General features: G+C 41.5%; 1 protein-coding gene across 7 annotated transcripts in view; it reads left to right on the top strand.

Annotated features, from left to right (window-relative positions):
* Window positions 1–16,679, top strand: part of PHF14 (PHD finger protein 14) — a 302,241-nt gene that overhangs the window by 82,359 nt on the left and 203,203 nt on the right. For all 7 annotated transcript variants that reach the window (XM_073333845.1, XM_073333843.1, XM_073333842.1 and 4 more), the window contains exons 8-13: window positions 1,681–1,827; window positions 8,362–8,632; window positions 10,413–10,519; window positions 11,990–12,085; window positions 14,636–14,739; window positions 15,971–16,102. In XM_073333845.1, the coding sequence (XP_073189946.1) occupies window positions 1,681–1,827; window positions 8,362–8,632; window positions 10,413–10,519; window positions 11,990–12,085; window positions 14,636–14,739; window positions 15,971–16,102 (857 nt within the window). The remainder of the gene's footprint in view (window positions 1–1,680; window positions 1,828–8,361; window positions 8,633–10,412; window positions 10,520–11,989; window positions 12,086–14,635; window positions 14,740–15,970; window positions 16,103–16,679) is intronic.

The raw sequence follows: 16,679 nt of genomic DNA, 5'->3' as shown, positions 1-16,679 counted from the left end.
ACAAGACCCATCTATTTGAAACATAGAATCTTAGAAATGTAGAGCTGGAAAAGGCCTCAACAAGTCATCAAGTCCAGCCTTCTGCGCTGTGCCAGGAACAAGTAAACCCCTAGATCATCCCTGGCAGGTGTTTGTCCAACTTTATTTTTAAAAGCTTTCAATGATGGGGACTCCATGACATCCATTGGAAGCCTGTTCCATAGCTTGGCTACCCTTGTACTTAGAAAATTTTTCCTAATATCTAAATCTTGCTGCAGATTAAGCCTATTACTTCTTGTCCTACCTTCAGTGGACGTGGAGAACGACTGATCACCGTCCTTTTTATAATAGTCTTCAAGGTATTGGAAGACTATTACCAGGTCACCTCTCAGTTGTCTTTTTTGAAGACTAACCATGCCCAGTTTTTCAACGTTTCCTCATACGTCAAGTTTTCTAAACCTCTTATCATTTTTGTTGCTCTCCCCTGGACTCTTTCCCATTTGTCCACATTCTTCCTAAATTGTGGTGCCCAGAATTGGACACAGTCCTCCAGCAGGAGTCTCACCAGCGTTGAGTAGAGTGGGACTGTTACCTCGCTGTGTCTTACATACAACACTCCTGTTAATACATCCCAGAATCATATTAGCCTTTTTTGCAGCTGCATCAGATTAACGACTCATATTCAGTTTGTGGTCCACTATAAACCCAAATCCTTTTCAGCAGTACTACCACCTAGACAGTTATTCCCCATTTTGTAGTTGTGCATTTGATTTTTCCTTCCTAAGGGAAGTACTTTGCATTTGGCTTTATTGAATTTCATCTTGTCAAATTCAGACCAATTTTCCATTTTGAATGTTACACCTGTCCTCCAAAGTGCTTGCAACCCCTCCCAGGTTGGTGTCATCTGCAGATTTTATAAGCATACACTGTTCTCCATTATCCAAGTCATTAATGACAATATTGAAGATTACTGGACCCAGGACTGACCCCACTAGATGCACTGTCTCAACTTGATAGCAAACCATTGATAACTACCCTTAAAGTAAGGTCTTTCAACCAGTTGTGCAACTCACTTTATAGTAAATTTATCTAGACCACATTTTCCTAGTTTGGTTACGAGAACGTCATGTGGAACTTTGTCAAAAGCCTTACTAAAATCAAGGTATATCATGTCTACTGCTTCTCCCCATCCACTAGGTCAGTAATCTTATCAAAGAAGGAAATTAAGTTGGTTTGGCATGACTTGCTCTTGACAAATCCATGCTGACTATTCCTTATAACCCTATTATCCTCCAGATGCCCATAAATCAATTGTCTAAAAATTTACTCTAATATCTTTCCATATATTAAAGTTAGGCTATCTGGTCTGTAATTCCCGGGTCCTCCTTGTTCCCCTTTTAAAAAGTAGTACCCTAAGATTATAAAAAAATTAAAATTAAAAAAATTTTAAAAAAAAACTAGGATTATTAAAAAATAGTACCCTAAGATTAATTTAATCAGGCCCTGCTGACTTGAATACATCTAATTTATCTAAATATTCTTTAACCTGTTCTTCCCCTATTTTGGCTTGTATTCTTTACCCCTAGCTGTCAATGTTAATTGTGTTATACATGAAATGCTGGCTTTATGTTCTTCTGTATCATTTTTCTAACTAGATTTCCCCCCCCCCTTCTTTTCCATCCCTTTTTCTTGCTGAAACAGGACATAGCAGATCCTTTTTTTGCTTATTGTAAACAGCACGCGGACAGGTTAGACAGAAAATGGAAACGGAAGAACTACTTGGCTTTACAGTCTTATTGTAAAATGTCCTTGCAGGAAAGAGAGAAACAGCTCTCACCAGAAGCGCAGGTATTGTACCCATGCCAAAGCTGCATGTGCATTAATCATCAATGTTAAATGAGAAGAGGGGGGAAGAGAAAGGTGGAATTACGGTGGTTGAAAATGAAATTTGGACTACATTGATGGCATATGGTCAATTAATATGGCAGTGAATTATCTTTAGATTGGATTCCCTAAGAGTGAATGACCCCATAATATAATCCTTGAAAAGGTGCACATGCACGCATCTGAATGGAAATAATCCTGATTAGTTTATGTAATTCTCTATGATACCAGGGTAATTTATAATTCTTTTTTAATTCCATAGTTGTATTTATTTTACTTCTAAACTTTATTTCAAGATTCTAAAAAAATAAAAATCAGTCAAAGCAGCCAAGATTTTGGACATTTTGCTATGTGTATGTTAGAAGAAAGTTCCGCCTTCTTCCTTAGTTATTACAAGGAGCTATAGCAAAGCCTACGGATAAGGTTGCCTTAACACTTCATAATATAAGACCCCTATTTTCAGTTGCTTGTATGTTTCAGTCCTTTAGGCTGAAATTTTCCATGCTGTGTGTCTGCCTCAGGTTTGTGTGTGTGTGTGTGCATAGACCATTTCAGTAAAAGTGATTCAGCTATTTCTCAGAATGAGGTTAGGGAAAAAATGTTTTGCCCATGCTAAATTATTTCATTAATTTAATTGAGAAGCTCTAGTGCCTCTGTGGTTTGAAGAAGGGACTTGAACTTTAGCAAGTGAGTTGCCCTGGTGTCAATAGGTTTTTTGCCGGCCTCATGAAAATCCACCGAAATTCAAACATTTATAATCCTGTAAAAAATTTGTTTGCATATACTCAATGGATGATAGTTTTTAAACCAAACACTCAGAAGGTTCCATTTGTACTGGGCATGCCCCAGACCTGGGCTAAGTAGGATTTTTCATGCAGTTTCTCCTCCCAGCTGTCAGGGGTTGCTGTGACACCAGAGACAAGAATTGAGAGGAGGGAGACTGACTCTGTGCTTCAAGGTGCTTCTGTGGGGCAGAAAAGTGGCTGAGAGAAATCGTAAGGGGATCAGGATGATGGTGGCAGAGGCAAGCTGTGGATCTACATAATAGTGGCAGAAATGATAGACAAGGGGAAAAAAAGGGGCTCTGTAACCAATGCCTAAATTGTAAAGGTCTTTGCTGTGAATCTCATAGACTGTATGGCCAGAAGGGACCATTATGATCATCTTGTCTGACCTCCTGCACATTGCAGGCCATGGAACCTCACCCATCCACTCCTGTAATAGACCTATAATCTCTGGAGGCCTTACTGACATCCTCAAATCATGATTTAAAGACTTCAAGTTAGAGAGAATCCACTATTTATACTAGTTTAAAACTGCAAATGACCCATGCTGCAGAGGAAGGCCAAAAAACCCCCAAGGTCTCTGCCAATCTGACTGCGGGAAATTCTTTCCTGACCCCAGATATGGCGGTCAGTTGGACCCTGAGCATTTCACCAAGACCCAACAGCCAGACACCAGGAAAGAATTCCCTGTAGTAATGCAGAGCCCTCCCTGGCCACTGGGGTTATTTGCTACTAGCAGTCACAGATAGGCTATATAAATATACCATTGTAGGCCTGGGTCAAGATTTAAAAAAAATGGATGCCTAAAATTAGGCTTAATCTTTATTTATGCACCTAAATTAATGGACAAGAGACTGAATGGACTTGAATTAAAGTTCAAGAGAGCTGAGCACCGCCATGTTTAAAAGAAGAGTGAGCATACAGATTGTTCTCATCCCTGTTCCCTAATAGAAATTATGAATGTTTCTTGTTTCTGCCATCATTCTGTATTTCCAGTCTCTCTAGATCAGGGGTGGGCAAACTTTTTGGCCCGAGGGCCACATCGGGGTGCGAAACTGTATGGGGGGCCAGGTAGGGAAGGCTGTGCCTCCCCAAACAGCCTGGCCCCTGCCTCCTATCCACCCACTCACACTTCCCGCCCCCTGACTGCCCCCCTCAGAACCATTGATCCATCCAACCCCCCCTGCTCCTTGTCCCCTGACCGCCCCCTCCCAGGACCCCCTTCCCCATCCAGCCCCCCCAGCTCCCTGTCCCCTGACTGCCCCCCCCGGCCCCTATCTACACCCCTGCCCACAGACAGGCCCCCCAGGACCCCACCCCCATCCAACCCCCCCGCTCCCTGTTCCCTGACTGCCCCGACTCCTATCCACACCCCTGCCCCCTGACAGGCCCCCCAGGACTCCCACGCCCTATCCAACCCCCCACCCCATTCCCTGTCCCCTGACCACCACCCCTCAGCCCTCCAGAACCTCCACTCCATCCAGTTACCCCCTGCTCTCTGACCCCTGACTGCCCCTGGACTCCCTGCCCCATATCCAACACACACACACACCACGCCGCCGCCCCCTTACCATGCCGCTCAGAGCAGCAGGAACTTGCATCCCCGCTGCCCAGACAGAGCCAGCCGCACTGCCTGCGCGGCGGTGTCGCTGCAGGGAATGGGGGAGAACAGGGGAGGGGCCGGGGGCTAGCTTCCCTGGCCAGGAGCTCAAGGGCCGGGCAGGGCGGTCCTGCAGGCCATATGTGGCCCATGGGCCATAGTTTGCCCACCTCCACTCTAGATCAGGGGTCAGCAACCTTTTAGAAGTGGTGTGCCGAGTCTTCATTTATTCACTTTAATTTAAGGTTTCATGTGCCAATATTACATTTTAACGTTTTATAGAGGGTCTTTCTCTATAAGTCTATATATTACATAACTAAACTATTGTTGTATGTAAACAAGGTTTTCAAAATGTTTAAAACGCTTCATTTAAAATTAAATTAAAATGCTGATCTTACGCTGCCGGCCCGCTCAGAACCTCTGCCAGGCTGGGGTTCCATTCACCTAGGCTGGCAGCGGGCTGAGCGGGGCCTGCGGCCGGTACCCTGGCTGACAAGGGGCCGGCAGCCAGAAACCCAGACCGGCAGTGGGCTGAGTGGGGCCAGTGGCCGGGACCCCAGACGAGCAGTGGACTGAGTGGCTCAGCCCACTGTCGGTCTGGGGTTCCGTCCACTGGCTCCTGCTAGCCAAGGTCCTGGCTGCTGGCCCTGCTCAGCCCGCTGCCAGTCTGGGGTCCCAGCCCTGTCCACATAGAGTAGGTACCTCTTTTCTCCCTGGTTCTGGCCCATTCTCTTCCTCGCTCTACACTGAGATGAGGGTGGGAGTGCACTGAGAAGAGGGCTGGGGGTGAAGGAGCAGGCTGGAGATTGGGGTGCAGAGTCTGGCCAGGAGCTAGAATGAGGGAGGGGGCTCAGGGTTGGGGCAGGAGGTTTGGGTGTGGAGCGCTTACCTGGGCAGCTCCCATTTGGTGTGAGGGGTGCAGGTGGGAATGTGGGTGTGTGTGCAGGAGCTCCCATTTGGTGCTCAGGGTGGGGGTGGAGATGTGGATGTGGGGGTGCAAGAGTCAGGGCACGGGGTGTGGGGGGGCTGGGTATGTGTGGGGGGTGCAGGAATCAGGGCAGGGGGCTGGGAAGGGTGCAGGGGTCAGGGCATGGGGCTGGGGTGTATGGAGGGTGCAAGGGTGAGGGCAGAGGGCTGGGTGGTGTGGGCTGGGGTCATGGGGGTGTTCCCAGCCCCCTGCCCTGAGCAGCTCACGGCAGGGGGCTGGAGGGGATATGCCGATTCCACCCCCTTCCACAAGGTCCCCAGAGCAGAGAGTGCAAGAGCGCTGCGGCTCTGCTTTTCCCTCTCCCCTCTGTAGCAAGGGCCCTCAGCTGATCGGCTGCAGGGAGGGAGAGGAGGAGGGGCAGGAACCCAGCATGCTGGGGGAAGAGGTGGGGGGAGGGGGAAGCTTGCCTGCCCTGCAAGGAGAGAGCGGTGGGTGGAGAAGAGTGGGCTGGGCCGGGCAGGGCAGGATTTTTAATTGCACGCTGCTGTCCCCTGCAGACAGCAGCGTGCCATTAAAAATTGGCTCGTGTGCCGTGTTTGGCACGCATACCATAGGTTGTCAACCCCTGCTGTAGATTATGGGTGTTAAATTTGTGTTAATACATGTTCTATCATGAGGGCTGAATTATCCGTTCATTTAGGGGCCATGACCAGGAGTAGAAAGTTTACTGGTAAGAGGCAAATTGTGTACTTTCTTTTGACTGCAGAGTGTGCCCCTTTAACTAGTGAAGCTAAATATCACATTTAAAGACAAAGACTAATTTAAAAAGTATACGTGTTGGTGAAACTTTCCCCTCCATGTCTAGCCACCGCTCCTCCTTCTTGTGAATGAGTCCTCTTTTCCCCTACTCATTTGCCCAACTTTGGGCATCCTCAGCCTCCCTCTCTTTTTCTCTCCTTTTGGGAGAATCTTCCCTGGGAGCGCCCCAGCAGGGAGCTTCTAGCTGCTAGTCCGGGCTGGGCTGGGGAAGGACGGGACTTCCTCTTTCCCTGCATGGCTGCTCTTGGTGGGAGATGAGATCTACCTGTGGATAGCTCCCCCAGCTGTAGGAAGCTCCATGGCTGCACTGCGGCTCTGAAGGTAGCGCAGCCACGGAGCTCCCTGCAGCTGGGGGAGGTACCCACTGCAGCTGGGGGAGGTACCCACATGTGGGTCTGACCTCCCCCACACACCCAGAGTGGCCGTGCAGGGGAAGAGGAAGTCCTGTCCCTCCTCAGCCTGGCCGGGACTAGCAGCCCCTTGTGCAGGCTCTCCTAGCAGCAGAGGGAAGATCAGATCCATCTCCATTTCCGGGAATCTCCCCCAGCTACCTCTTCCCTCTCCTCTCCTCCTTTCCAATAGCTAGATTTCATGGGGGAGGTCTAATTTGATGGCCCTTGGTATGTTTTTCACGGCCATGAATATGGTAGGACCCTAACTATTAGTGATATTATTCATATAAAACACTGTTAGTAATAATAATAATTAATAATGCCTAGCTCTTACATAGTACTTTTCATCAGTAGATTTCAAAGCCCTTTACAAAGGAGGCCAGCATCATTAGCTCTGTTTTACAGATGAGGAAACTATGGCACAAAAAGGTTAAGTAATGTCCCAAATCACCCAGCAGGCTAGGAATAGAACCGAGGTCTCTGAAGTTCCAGTCTAATGCTCTAGCCACTGAGTCACGCCACTTTCTCTGCTTTGTGGTTGACCCCTTGTCTCAATTTCCCTTATGGTGAAAACTATGGTGTCTTGTCATCAGTAGGATTTACATTGAGATAGCAGATGTGTGTTAGTTATTCCAGAGTAAAAGCACATCTTTTTTTAAACAATGAAGACAAAATCTGTGTCTGGATAGCAGCACAGAGGATTGAGACCTGGGTGAGAGTGACTGAATAGTGGTTCATCTGGGAAGAAGCCTACTCTGTCTCATCTCTGAGGCATTGTGGTGCTGCCTAGTCTATGAAAAGCAGCAACTGAGTGGAGGGGATGGCGGAAAGAAAAAGGAGGGGGCTCAGGTGCCTGTGCCAAATAAAGCATGACCTGCCTACTCAGTCTATCCATTCCAGTTCACTTCTGGTCCTTTGTGCTATGGGCTGGAGAAGAGAGGCTGGATTCAGCCTACAAACCAGATGTTTGACACCCTGCTCCAGATCATGCTGGTCATAAGCTAGTAAACTGAACTGCTGAGTTAACTGGTGTTCCTCAAGTGTAGTATGTATATGCACATGTTTTTGCCTTTCTCTCACATGTAAGGGTATCTCATACCATGTGTTGGGGGAGTTGGATTAATGCTCTGTAGCCTAACTTCCTCTTCATGCAGGCGAGTATACAAACTGTAACTGGTACTTAGCTGGATTCATGCCTGTCATGGTTTTTACGCTCGTGTTATTGTCTGCCACTGCAAAGACTTTCTGCAGGCAGTATTTTCCAATTACATGTAGCAACTTGACCTTCTGGTGTTGGTCTCCCAGATGTCCAAAATATACAGATGCCGTCAGCAATATATACAGTGTGCCTCTGTTGCTTTTGTTTGTGAATTTCCTTAATGTCAGCTAGTGTACTTATCTATAAAGAGGTATGTGTGGGCAGTGCTATAACTGGGAAAGGAGTTCCTATAAAAGAGGCTTATAGACTTGGCATAAGTGTCAGCCAGAAGGTTTAGATGGCAGTTATGCTGGCAGTGTACTCACATCTTAATCTGTTTTCTGATACCTAAGCCAAGGGTTTTACCCACTTTGTGAACATAGACAGTTCCATCTACTTATGTTTATTAGATATGCCATCATATTGCCAGAAGACCACTTACGTTAATAGTCTTGTTGAAGGTGGTATTCCCAGAAAGAAAGTTCTGAATATTACTCCATTTGACTTCACAAACCTAAGGTTAAGAAAATATGCTGCCAGTTAACTACAAATGTCAAAGTAAAATCAAATGATATTCATATATGGTTTTGTCTGTTGAGTTATCACATCCTAAAGCGTTGAAAAATGCTGGATTAGATTGTGCATTTTTTCTTGTTGAAAGTAGTGCCTAGTGTACGTGTAGTCTAAAGGAAGGTTAAGTTTACTGGCAAAAGTGATTTGGATTCCATTTTACACCATTTTATTCTATTTTGATTTTTCCGGGAATTTGATTGTAGGCCCGAATCAATGCCAGACTGCAGCAGTATCGTGCCAAGGCAGAATTAGCTCGTACCACCAGGCCTCAGGCATGGGTTCCCAGGGAGAAGCTGCCACGACCACTCACTAGCAGTGCTTCAGCCATACGTAAGCTGATGCGCAAAGCTGAATTAATGGGAATTAGTACAGACATCTTTCCCGTGGACACTTCAGATACCAGTTCCAGTGTGGACGGAAGGAGAAAACATAAGCAACCGGCTCTGACTGCTGATTTTGTGAATTATTATCTTGGTAAGGATGAGAATATGAAATTTAAGTTTCTTAAACCGTATAGACGATGCTCCACACCTATTGACTTTGTATTATACAATGTTTTGAAGAAAACATTTGACTAATTATAGAAAGAGAGAGGAGAGGGTTTGGTTAAAGTAACAGAGTATGCTCGTGTGTGTGTATGTGTGTGTGTGTGTGTATATATATATATATATTATTTTTTCTTATCGTTAGAGAAAAAGCTATCATTGCTCATTCAAATGAATGTAGAGTTCACATAAACACTCAGTATCTTAATATGATAAAGTAAGTTAGTGTGCCTTTTTAAACATATCTCTTTTGTAAACTAAATTGCTGCTAACATAAACAGCAGGGAGTATGTTTTTGTTGACAGGCATGGAAGGGTAGATATTTGGCACCTTTTTTGTTTTGTCCTCTTTGAAGTTAGGTGGAAGAGCATCTCTCTCCCCTCTGAACATCCCTAGCAAAATCTTGGGCACTGTGTCTTTAGGTCCTCAGTACTCTGTTTCCACCTTAGAAGGGCATGCTCTTGTGATTGAGATCAGCTGGTTTAACCTGAGATGACCAATCAGTGCACATCATCAAACAGTTATCTCACTCTGACTTTGCTCATGCAGCAAAAGCATGTGGCAGTAGAGCTTGGTGAATAACTGATTTTGTTCAGTTCACTAGGAGATTCAATTTTTTTTAAAAAAGATTTGTTGTGGGTTAACTGAATCTAAAAACTGCAAAAAAAATTAGCAAATTGAAAAAAATCTGTTGTGGGTATTCTTTTAAAGGGATAGATTCGAGGAGGTAGACTTGGTGATGATGCCTTATAATTTTTATCCCAGTGATAAGGGCAGTCACACCAAAGACCCACACCAGTATATTCCCTTAGCCCGTGGCCCGGGTAATATAATGCAATGGGGGAGACTCAAGTTCAGATCCCTGCTCTATATCAGCAGAGAGGGGAGTTGAATCTGCATCTTCCACATCCTGGGTGAGGGCTCTAACCACTTGATTAAAAGTTACAAGGAGGGCTCTGGCAATCACCTCCATTTCACCACTACTTTCTCTGGCCATTTTGAGAATGGCATCCAAGTACTGAAAAGAAAAATGATCCAGAACTACTCACAAATTTGTGTCATATTCAAGAATAGTTTTGGGTTAACCAAAACTGCATTTTTTTGCAAATAAACTATTTGTGAAAAATTTTTTTCTCAGGTCTACATGGTGGGAAAGTGCTTGTATTCCAGGTTTCAGAGTAACAGCCGTGTTAGTCTGTATTCACAACAAGAAAAGGAGTACTTGTGGCACCTTAGAGACTAACCAATTTATTTGAGCATAAGCTTTCGTGAGCTACAGCTCACTTCATCAGATGCATACTGTGGAAACTGCAGAAGAAATTATATACACAGAGACCATGAAACAATACCTCCTCCCATTGTTTCATGGTCTCTGTGTATATAATGTCTTCTGCAGTTTCCACAGTATGCATCTGATGAAGTGAGCTGTAGCTCACGAAAGCTTATGCTCAAATAAATTGGTTAGTCTCTAAGGTGCCACAAGTACTCCTTTTCTTTTTGCTTGTATTCCATCACTCTCATAGATCATTTAACAAGACAGTGTCCTGTAATTTGATCCCCTCTCTCTCTTTCTCTCTGTAGTAGTAGTTTCACATTTTAAGATTTTTCTAACTTAGTGCTTAAATGTGTAACACTTGTTCCATTTGTTAATGTGGGACACTTGAACAAATGCAACTAAAGCTAGAAAGGACTGGATTTTATTTAAACAGAGAGAAATATGCGCATGATTCAGATCCAAGAAAATATGGCTGAACAGAAGAATATTAAGGATAAACTAGAAAATGAGCAAGAAAAACTTCATGTGGAATATAACAAGGTAAGAAAAGCAGTGAATACAACTGTACTAAACATTTGAGAGTTAACTGTTGGAATTTTGCTTTTCAAAGGGAAAACTGCTATTTAGAGAAGGAGTACCAGGATAAAAATGCTACTTAAAATATATCTTACCTTTCCTACTTTTAAATTATCACAACTACAGTGAATTTCTAAAATCTAAGTTGGGCACTGATCCTTCACATAGAGCCTCATTAACAGGCTCCACCTGAGCACAGAGGCCCTTTTGCATGGAACCAACTGAAAGATTTGGGCCTTACTTTTTACCATTTTTGCTGTTTGTGTGCACTTAGTTTGGACAGTGACCCCTGACTTGTCACTCTCAGTGTTTTGTTTTTGGGTAGTTTGACTTTCAGGTTCTCATCTAGTGGTAGTGTCTTGATTTCTAGCAGTGCAGGAATTGTTTACATGAAATAGTAAACAAAACAAAACAAAACATGAAAACAGTTGCCCATGCTTTTATCAATATCTAAATGTTGAGCCTTCCCAAAACTTTTTTTATGAGGAGCAACAGATGATAACATTGGCTCAAAGAAGTGCGGCTATAATGAATGTGTATGAAGCAAGTCATGGTATGTAGAAGAGTTAGTGTTGATTAAAAATTGCCTTATGACTTTTTGAACTGTTTTGAAACTATATTTTTAAGGTCAGGCTTGACAAAGCCCTGGCTGGGATGATTTAGTTGGGGATTGGTCCTGCTTTGAGCAGGGGTTTGGACTAGAAGACCTCCTGAGGTCCCTTCCAACCCTGATATTCTATGATTATATATATATATCATATATAACCATTAAAATTATTATTTGTGCAGGATAATATACTGATGCTTGCTGAATTCAGCAGGTTAGAATTGATCAAAAGTGGTTTAAACACATGTTTTAAATGCAAACAAATGTTAATACCTGCTTGTTGTATTGTCCAAGAATAACAAGAGAGGAATGGACGAGACAATTAACAAAATTACTAGTATACAGTACTATAGCTGGCAATTACTTTTCAGAATACTGTCTTCTGCTTCGGTGTTCTTTTAATTAACAAAATAAGTGCTTGGTTTTTTAAGAGTGTGTGTTTTTTTGGTGGTGAAGGAACAAAACTTGATTCCCTGTATAGAAACATTTGTCATAACTTCATAGCTGCAAATAGTATAATACAATTTGTACGATGCATTAGTATACTTTAATTTTGCTTTCTGATTGTGATTGTGGAACCTAATTGTCATGCTGAATTACTTCAGATCCTCTTTTACAAAACAGATGGCTGCCCAACTTTCTTCTTAGTGCTGTTATATGCCTGAATGACTGCACTGATCTCTGATGTATTGGCATGACTATTGAGTTTCATTGTGTTTTTAATTATGTAATTTATAAAAGTTATAGGTAAAGAGTTCTCACATAATAGATGCTGAATAACTTCAGTAAATGAACTTTAAAAGAGTTTTTCAATTTTTTATTTTCAGCTGTGTGAGTCCTTGGAAGAGCTACAAAATATGAATGGAAAGCTACGAAATGAGGGGCAAGGAATATGGACTCTACTGGGTAGAATCATTGGGCAGGTTGGCTTTTCATTCCCCCCCCCTCTTTTGCACCACACAGGTGCACATGATTTTCAGAGAATAGGTTTTTTTATTTTGTATCTGTCACCTTTGCATACTCTGGGGGTTCATGATTTCTGATTAAAATATATCTAAAGCTCTGCAAGCAACCTACTGGGAACCTGTAGCTTAATTTTGTTGTTATAATAGCTATCTTGTTTGCAAAATTCTTTCATTTGCTGTAACTGATTGACCTGTCATTTGTGATAAAGCTAAACCTGAAGCATGAGTTAATCCCACCGTATTCCCCTCCACTTTTTCTTTAGCAGTTATAGGTTTCAAATACTGTAGAATGGTTCCTTGGGTTTGTATTGACTGTTTATGTCCATTTTATAAACTGTACATCCCTAAAACCACACATCATTTGCAACAGTGTTTTCTAAATTATGCAGATAAAAAGATGTACCCTTTTTTAGAAATAGTGAGTATATGATGTCAGTGATATGGGAATGTTTAATTATTTCTTGATGCTACCAGTGACCATGTTGTCCATTGCAAGGAAGGAGGTACATTTCATGCTTCAATATGCTCATAAATTCATTGAATTAAGATAAAAGGTAAACAGATACACGGATCATGTTCATGATAAATCACTGAAACCCCATATATGTAATATGGCAATGTGTCATTTATCCATCTGTTACGAATTATACCTAATAGGTCACACACACAAACTGTTACGAATTATACCTGATAGGTCACGCACAAGAACTGCTGCGAATTATACCCGATAGGTCACGCACAGTTCGAGTCTAGGCTGAGGCACATGAACAAAGTCCACAGCTGCAGAGTTCGCAAAGATACTAAGTTTATTACGCTCGAGTGTGGTGCCCCCCTGCTAGTCAGGAGGGGACCCTGAATGCAGGTTATACAGAGATTATATACCTTTTAGCAAAGCATGTTGCCCTCGTGCATCGGAAACCTTAGCCAATAGACAAACCCTTCCCTTATCTACCACCTATCCTTGCTAAGTACATTCCCCATGCTAAACCGTTACTTCATCTACACAACTTGGTCCTAAAGCAATGCACCAGTAGCCTTTCTTATCAGGATGGGAGGCTCACATCAAGGCCAGGAGACAGGGAGTTAGGAATAGACAAAGAACAGAAACTGGGAGTTGAGACAGGCTGGAAACAAGGGGGAGGGTTTTCACAGGAATGCAGTATCTAAGGAACACTCCTTCTGGTGCATGATGTGCTTGCTTTTAGACAATGGTGGGCCCCAAACCAAAATGGAGTCACATATGCTAACTTTTCCTTAACACATCAGAAGAGAACATGAAACTATTTCCAGTCATGTTTTTAAAGAAGATTGAGAACACTTGTTCAGTACATGTGTTTTTTCACACTGAAAACTGTATCTGTCAGCATGTAGATGGCTGTGTTTCTGAAATAGTGAGTCATTTCATTGGTCTTTTATATAATATTTCCCATACCCCCCTAAAAGGCTTATATGTGGCAGGCACACAAGGAAGACAGCAGTCTTTTTCAAGATGTAATGTATTGAACATAGACATGCCACACTTATAAAGGTGCTTTTGGGAATTGTGCAGAATAAATATTATAGTGAGTCAGTATTTTAAGAGGATGAGAATAAAAGACATCACCTAATTCTGTGTCAGAGATTTTTGTGATGGCCTTTGGTACTTCTGTGTTTGTATTACTGTACTTAAAATGAAATCTACCCTTGATGTCTGCAGTAATGCTTGTGGTTTAATCATATTGGTTACTCACGCCAAGCTGGCTGAATTTTTTTTTGCCTACTTTTCTTATACAAAAATCTCTTTGTTAGTAGAACGTGGTCTGTCTGGAACAAGATTTTGCCTTTTAAAAATAGTTTTTTAAAAACTTCACGAGTGTATTTCCCAGTGCAAACATTAATAAATTTAAAAAAAATAGAAAGTAGAAGTAAAATTCATTTGCACAGCTTGCATGACACTTTTTTCCAGTTGGTTGAACAGATGCAGGCCCACAGGGCCGCCAAGAAATGACTTTGATAGATGGTTGCTGTCTGAGAAGCTTGCATACTGCAGATTAGTAGAAACCCGAAGAGAATCTCGTCTGCTTTGTGGAGAGTTTGGTCCAATAAGATAATTTTTCTAATTAACCTATGGAGCACCAGTATAACAGAGAGGCTGAGGAAAATAAACTGCCTCAATATTCTTTTGTCAAATATAATGGGTTCTCTCTCTCTCTCTCTCTCTCAAAATTTGGGGGGGGGGGGGGAAGTTAAAAGCCAGGACTTTAGTGTTTGCATTTTTTTGTTTTAGTTTTACATTGAAAAATGTGACTGTAAGTCTGTGAAAAACAAAATTTGTTTTGAGACAAAATAAATACTGTAGTTGCTCTTTCCTGTAAAGTAGTTTAGAAAGAAGTTTTCCCCCTCATAAAAGTAGTATTGTGCGGTTGACCAAATTTAACTGGCTGTGGAGTGGCAAATGGGTGGGAATGGTATACTTAGATTCTTCCCCAAAAAACTTATGTATAAACTGCATTTGTTCAAATCCAATAGAAATTGAACATTCCAGCAATTTTGCGAGCACCCAAGGAGAGGAAACCAAGTAAAAAGGAAGGAGGAACACAAAAGACGTCTACGCTTCCAGCAGTACTTTATAGGCAAGTAATGCAATCTTGATAGAATAGGCATGATATAGTACGGAGAGTGTTGATAAATATTTATAATTGACGTGTTTATTTACACAAAAATGGAAGAAAATCCCTCCCCCACATCTTACCTACTATTGGCTGCCATTAGAGTTATGTTTATCTCCAAGCTAAGAAGTTGAGTCATTTCTTTATTTTGGCACACACATTGGCAGGGCTTTCTCTGTTAATAGACTACAGTGCTTTAAAGAGAAATGGCTTCTACATCTGAAATATCAGAATCTGTTGCAACTGTAATGTGGAAATTTTAAATCCATGCTATTGTCTTTTGAATTAGGTAGTCTATACTGCTGTGAGGATTTTGGTACAAACAATATTATGTATTCAGAAGTATAGTTTTAAAAATACTTGCCATTTGAGGAAATTTACTCTTCCAGTTGACGGGTCGGCAAGCTTCTTTTCTTTTCTTTTCTTTTCTTTTCTTTTCTTTTCTTTTCTTTTCTTTTCTTTTCTTTTCTTTTCTTTATGTGATAAATAAGTCTCAAAAAGATTAATTTTGTACTATTAAACTAGAATGCCAATATTGGTACAGGTTTCAGAGTAGCAGCCATGTTAGTCTGTATTCGCAAAAAGAAAAGGAGTACTTGTGGCACCTGAGAGACTAACAAATTAATTTGAGCATTTGTTAGTCTCTAAGGTGCCATAAGTACTCCTTTTCTTTTTGCAAATATTGGTACAGTAGCTCAATTTAAAAAGTGAACTCTGATTTATTCTGTGTTTGTACATTATCCAGCATGATGATACTGCAGTCCTGTCTTTCAATGTTATTTAAATAGATAAATGATTAATAGTAGTAATAATATTCTACTTAGCCACTTTGTGCTGGCATGGTGGTGCCCCCCCCGTGTATTGTGTTTTGCACTGGTGCTTGGTAATATCATGGGATATCCTGATTCGAGAATCAGAAGAGTAACTGCAGTTCTACAGCACTTTAATATGAAATTTAAAGAAAATGTTAGAAGATGAGATATCACATAGTTTTAAAAGCTGCTTAGTCATAAACATTTTCAAAAGTAATATGTAGTTAATTTTAAATGAATACTGTGAAAACTGTATGATGTCATTAACATATATTTACATACTTGCACTTTTTATTGTCACTAAAAAATACGGTACTGTATAATATATGCTTTACTATCTCAAATGTAATTTTAATGCTTTTTTTGGCTGCATTTATTCAAAGTTGTGGAATTTGTAAGAAGAACCATGATCAACACCTCCTCTTACTGTGTGATACCTGTAAACTACATTATCATCTTGGGTGTCTGGACCCTCCTCTTACAAGAATGCCAAGGAAGACTAAAAACAGTTATTGGTAAGTAACAATATTGTTAGTTAGTTATCTTCTGCCGTTTCCATGCACTCCAAGCAAAACTTAAATGTGAAAAGGGTTGTAAGTTTTGAGTATTTAGGCATTGCCAAATACTGCTTAAACTAGACTACCTTAATTTCAAGTTTCTTTCCCTAGTCATTATTACGGTTAAAAATTAAGTTATGTGATTAAGGTCTGTCTTTATTCTGACTTCACTTTCATCACTTATGTTTCCATGGAAGGGTAGGTGAATTGGGTTATGCTCATTTACAATATTGACATTTCACTCAACTTGTCAGGCGAGGCACTATAATCTACATATGTGAATTTTATTTATAGAGATTTGCTAAACTCATGCTCATTGAAGACAGTTCTTGATTGTTAATCTGAAATGTGTATATTTAATAGATAATTCAAGCTAAATAATTCTCTGTTAAAGTACAAATAAGTGATTAGATTATAAGCTTAAATTAAAGTGCAGTTTAAGTACTTGTATTGGGCACTGTGCATTGGAACATCTAGTTGAATTTGTGGGAAAAGTTATTTCTTAAATTAATAAATCTAGTCATTTTTTCATCAC

The sequence above is a fragment of the Lepidochelys kempii genome, chromosome 2 (genome assembly GCF_965140265.1).
Source record: "Lepidochelys kempii isolate rLepKem1 chromosome 2, rLepKem1.hap2, whole genome shotgun sequence".
NCBI classification, from domain to species: domain Eukaryota; kingdom Metazoa; phylum Chordata; order Testudines; family Cheloniidae; genus Lepidochelys; species Lepidochelys kempii.
Note: the sequence above shows the minus strand (reverse complement) of the source record. Positions and strands in the feature narration are given on the sequence as shown.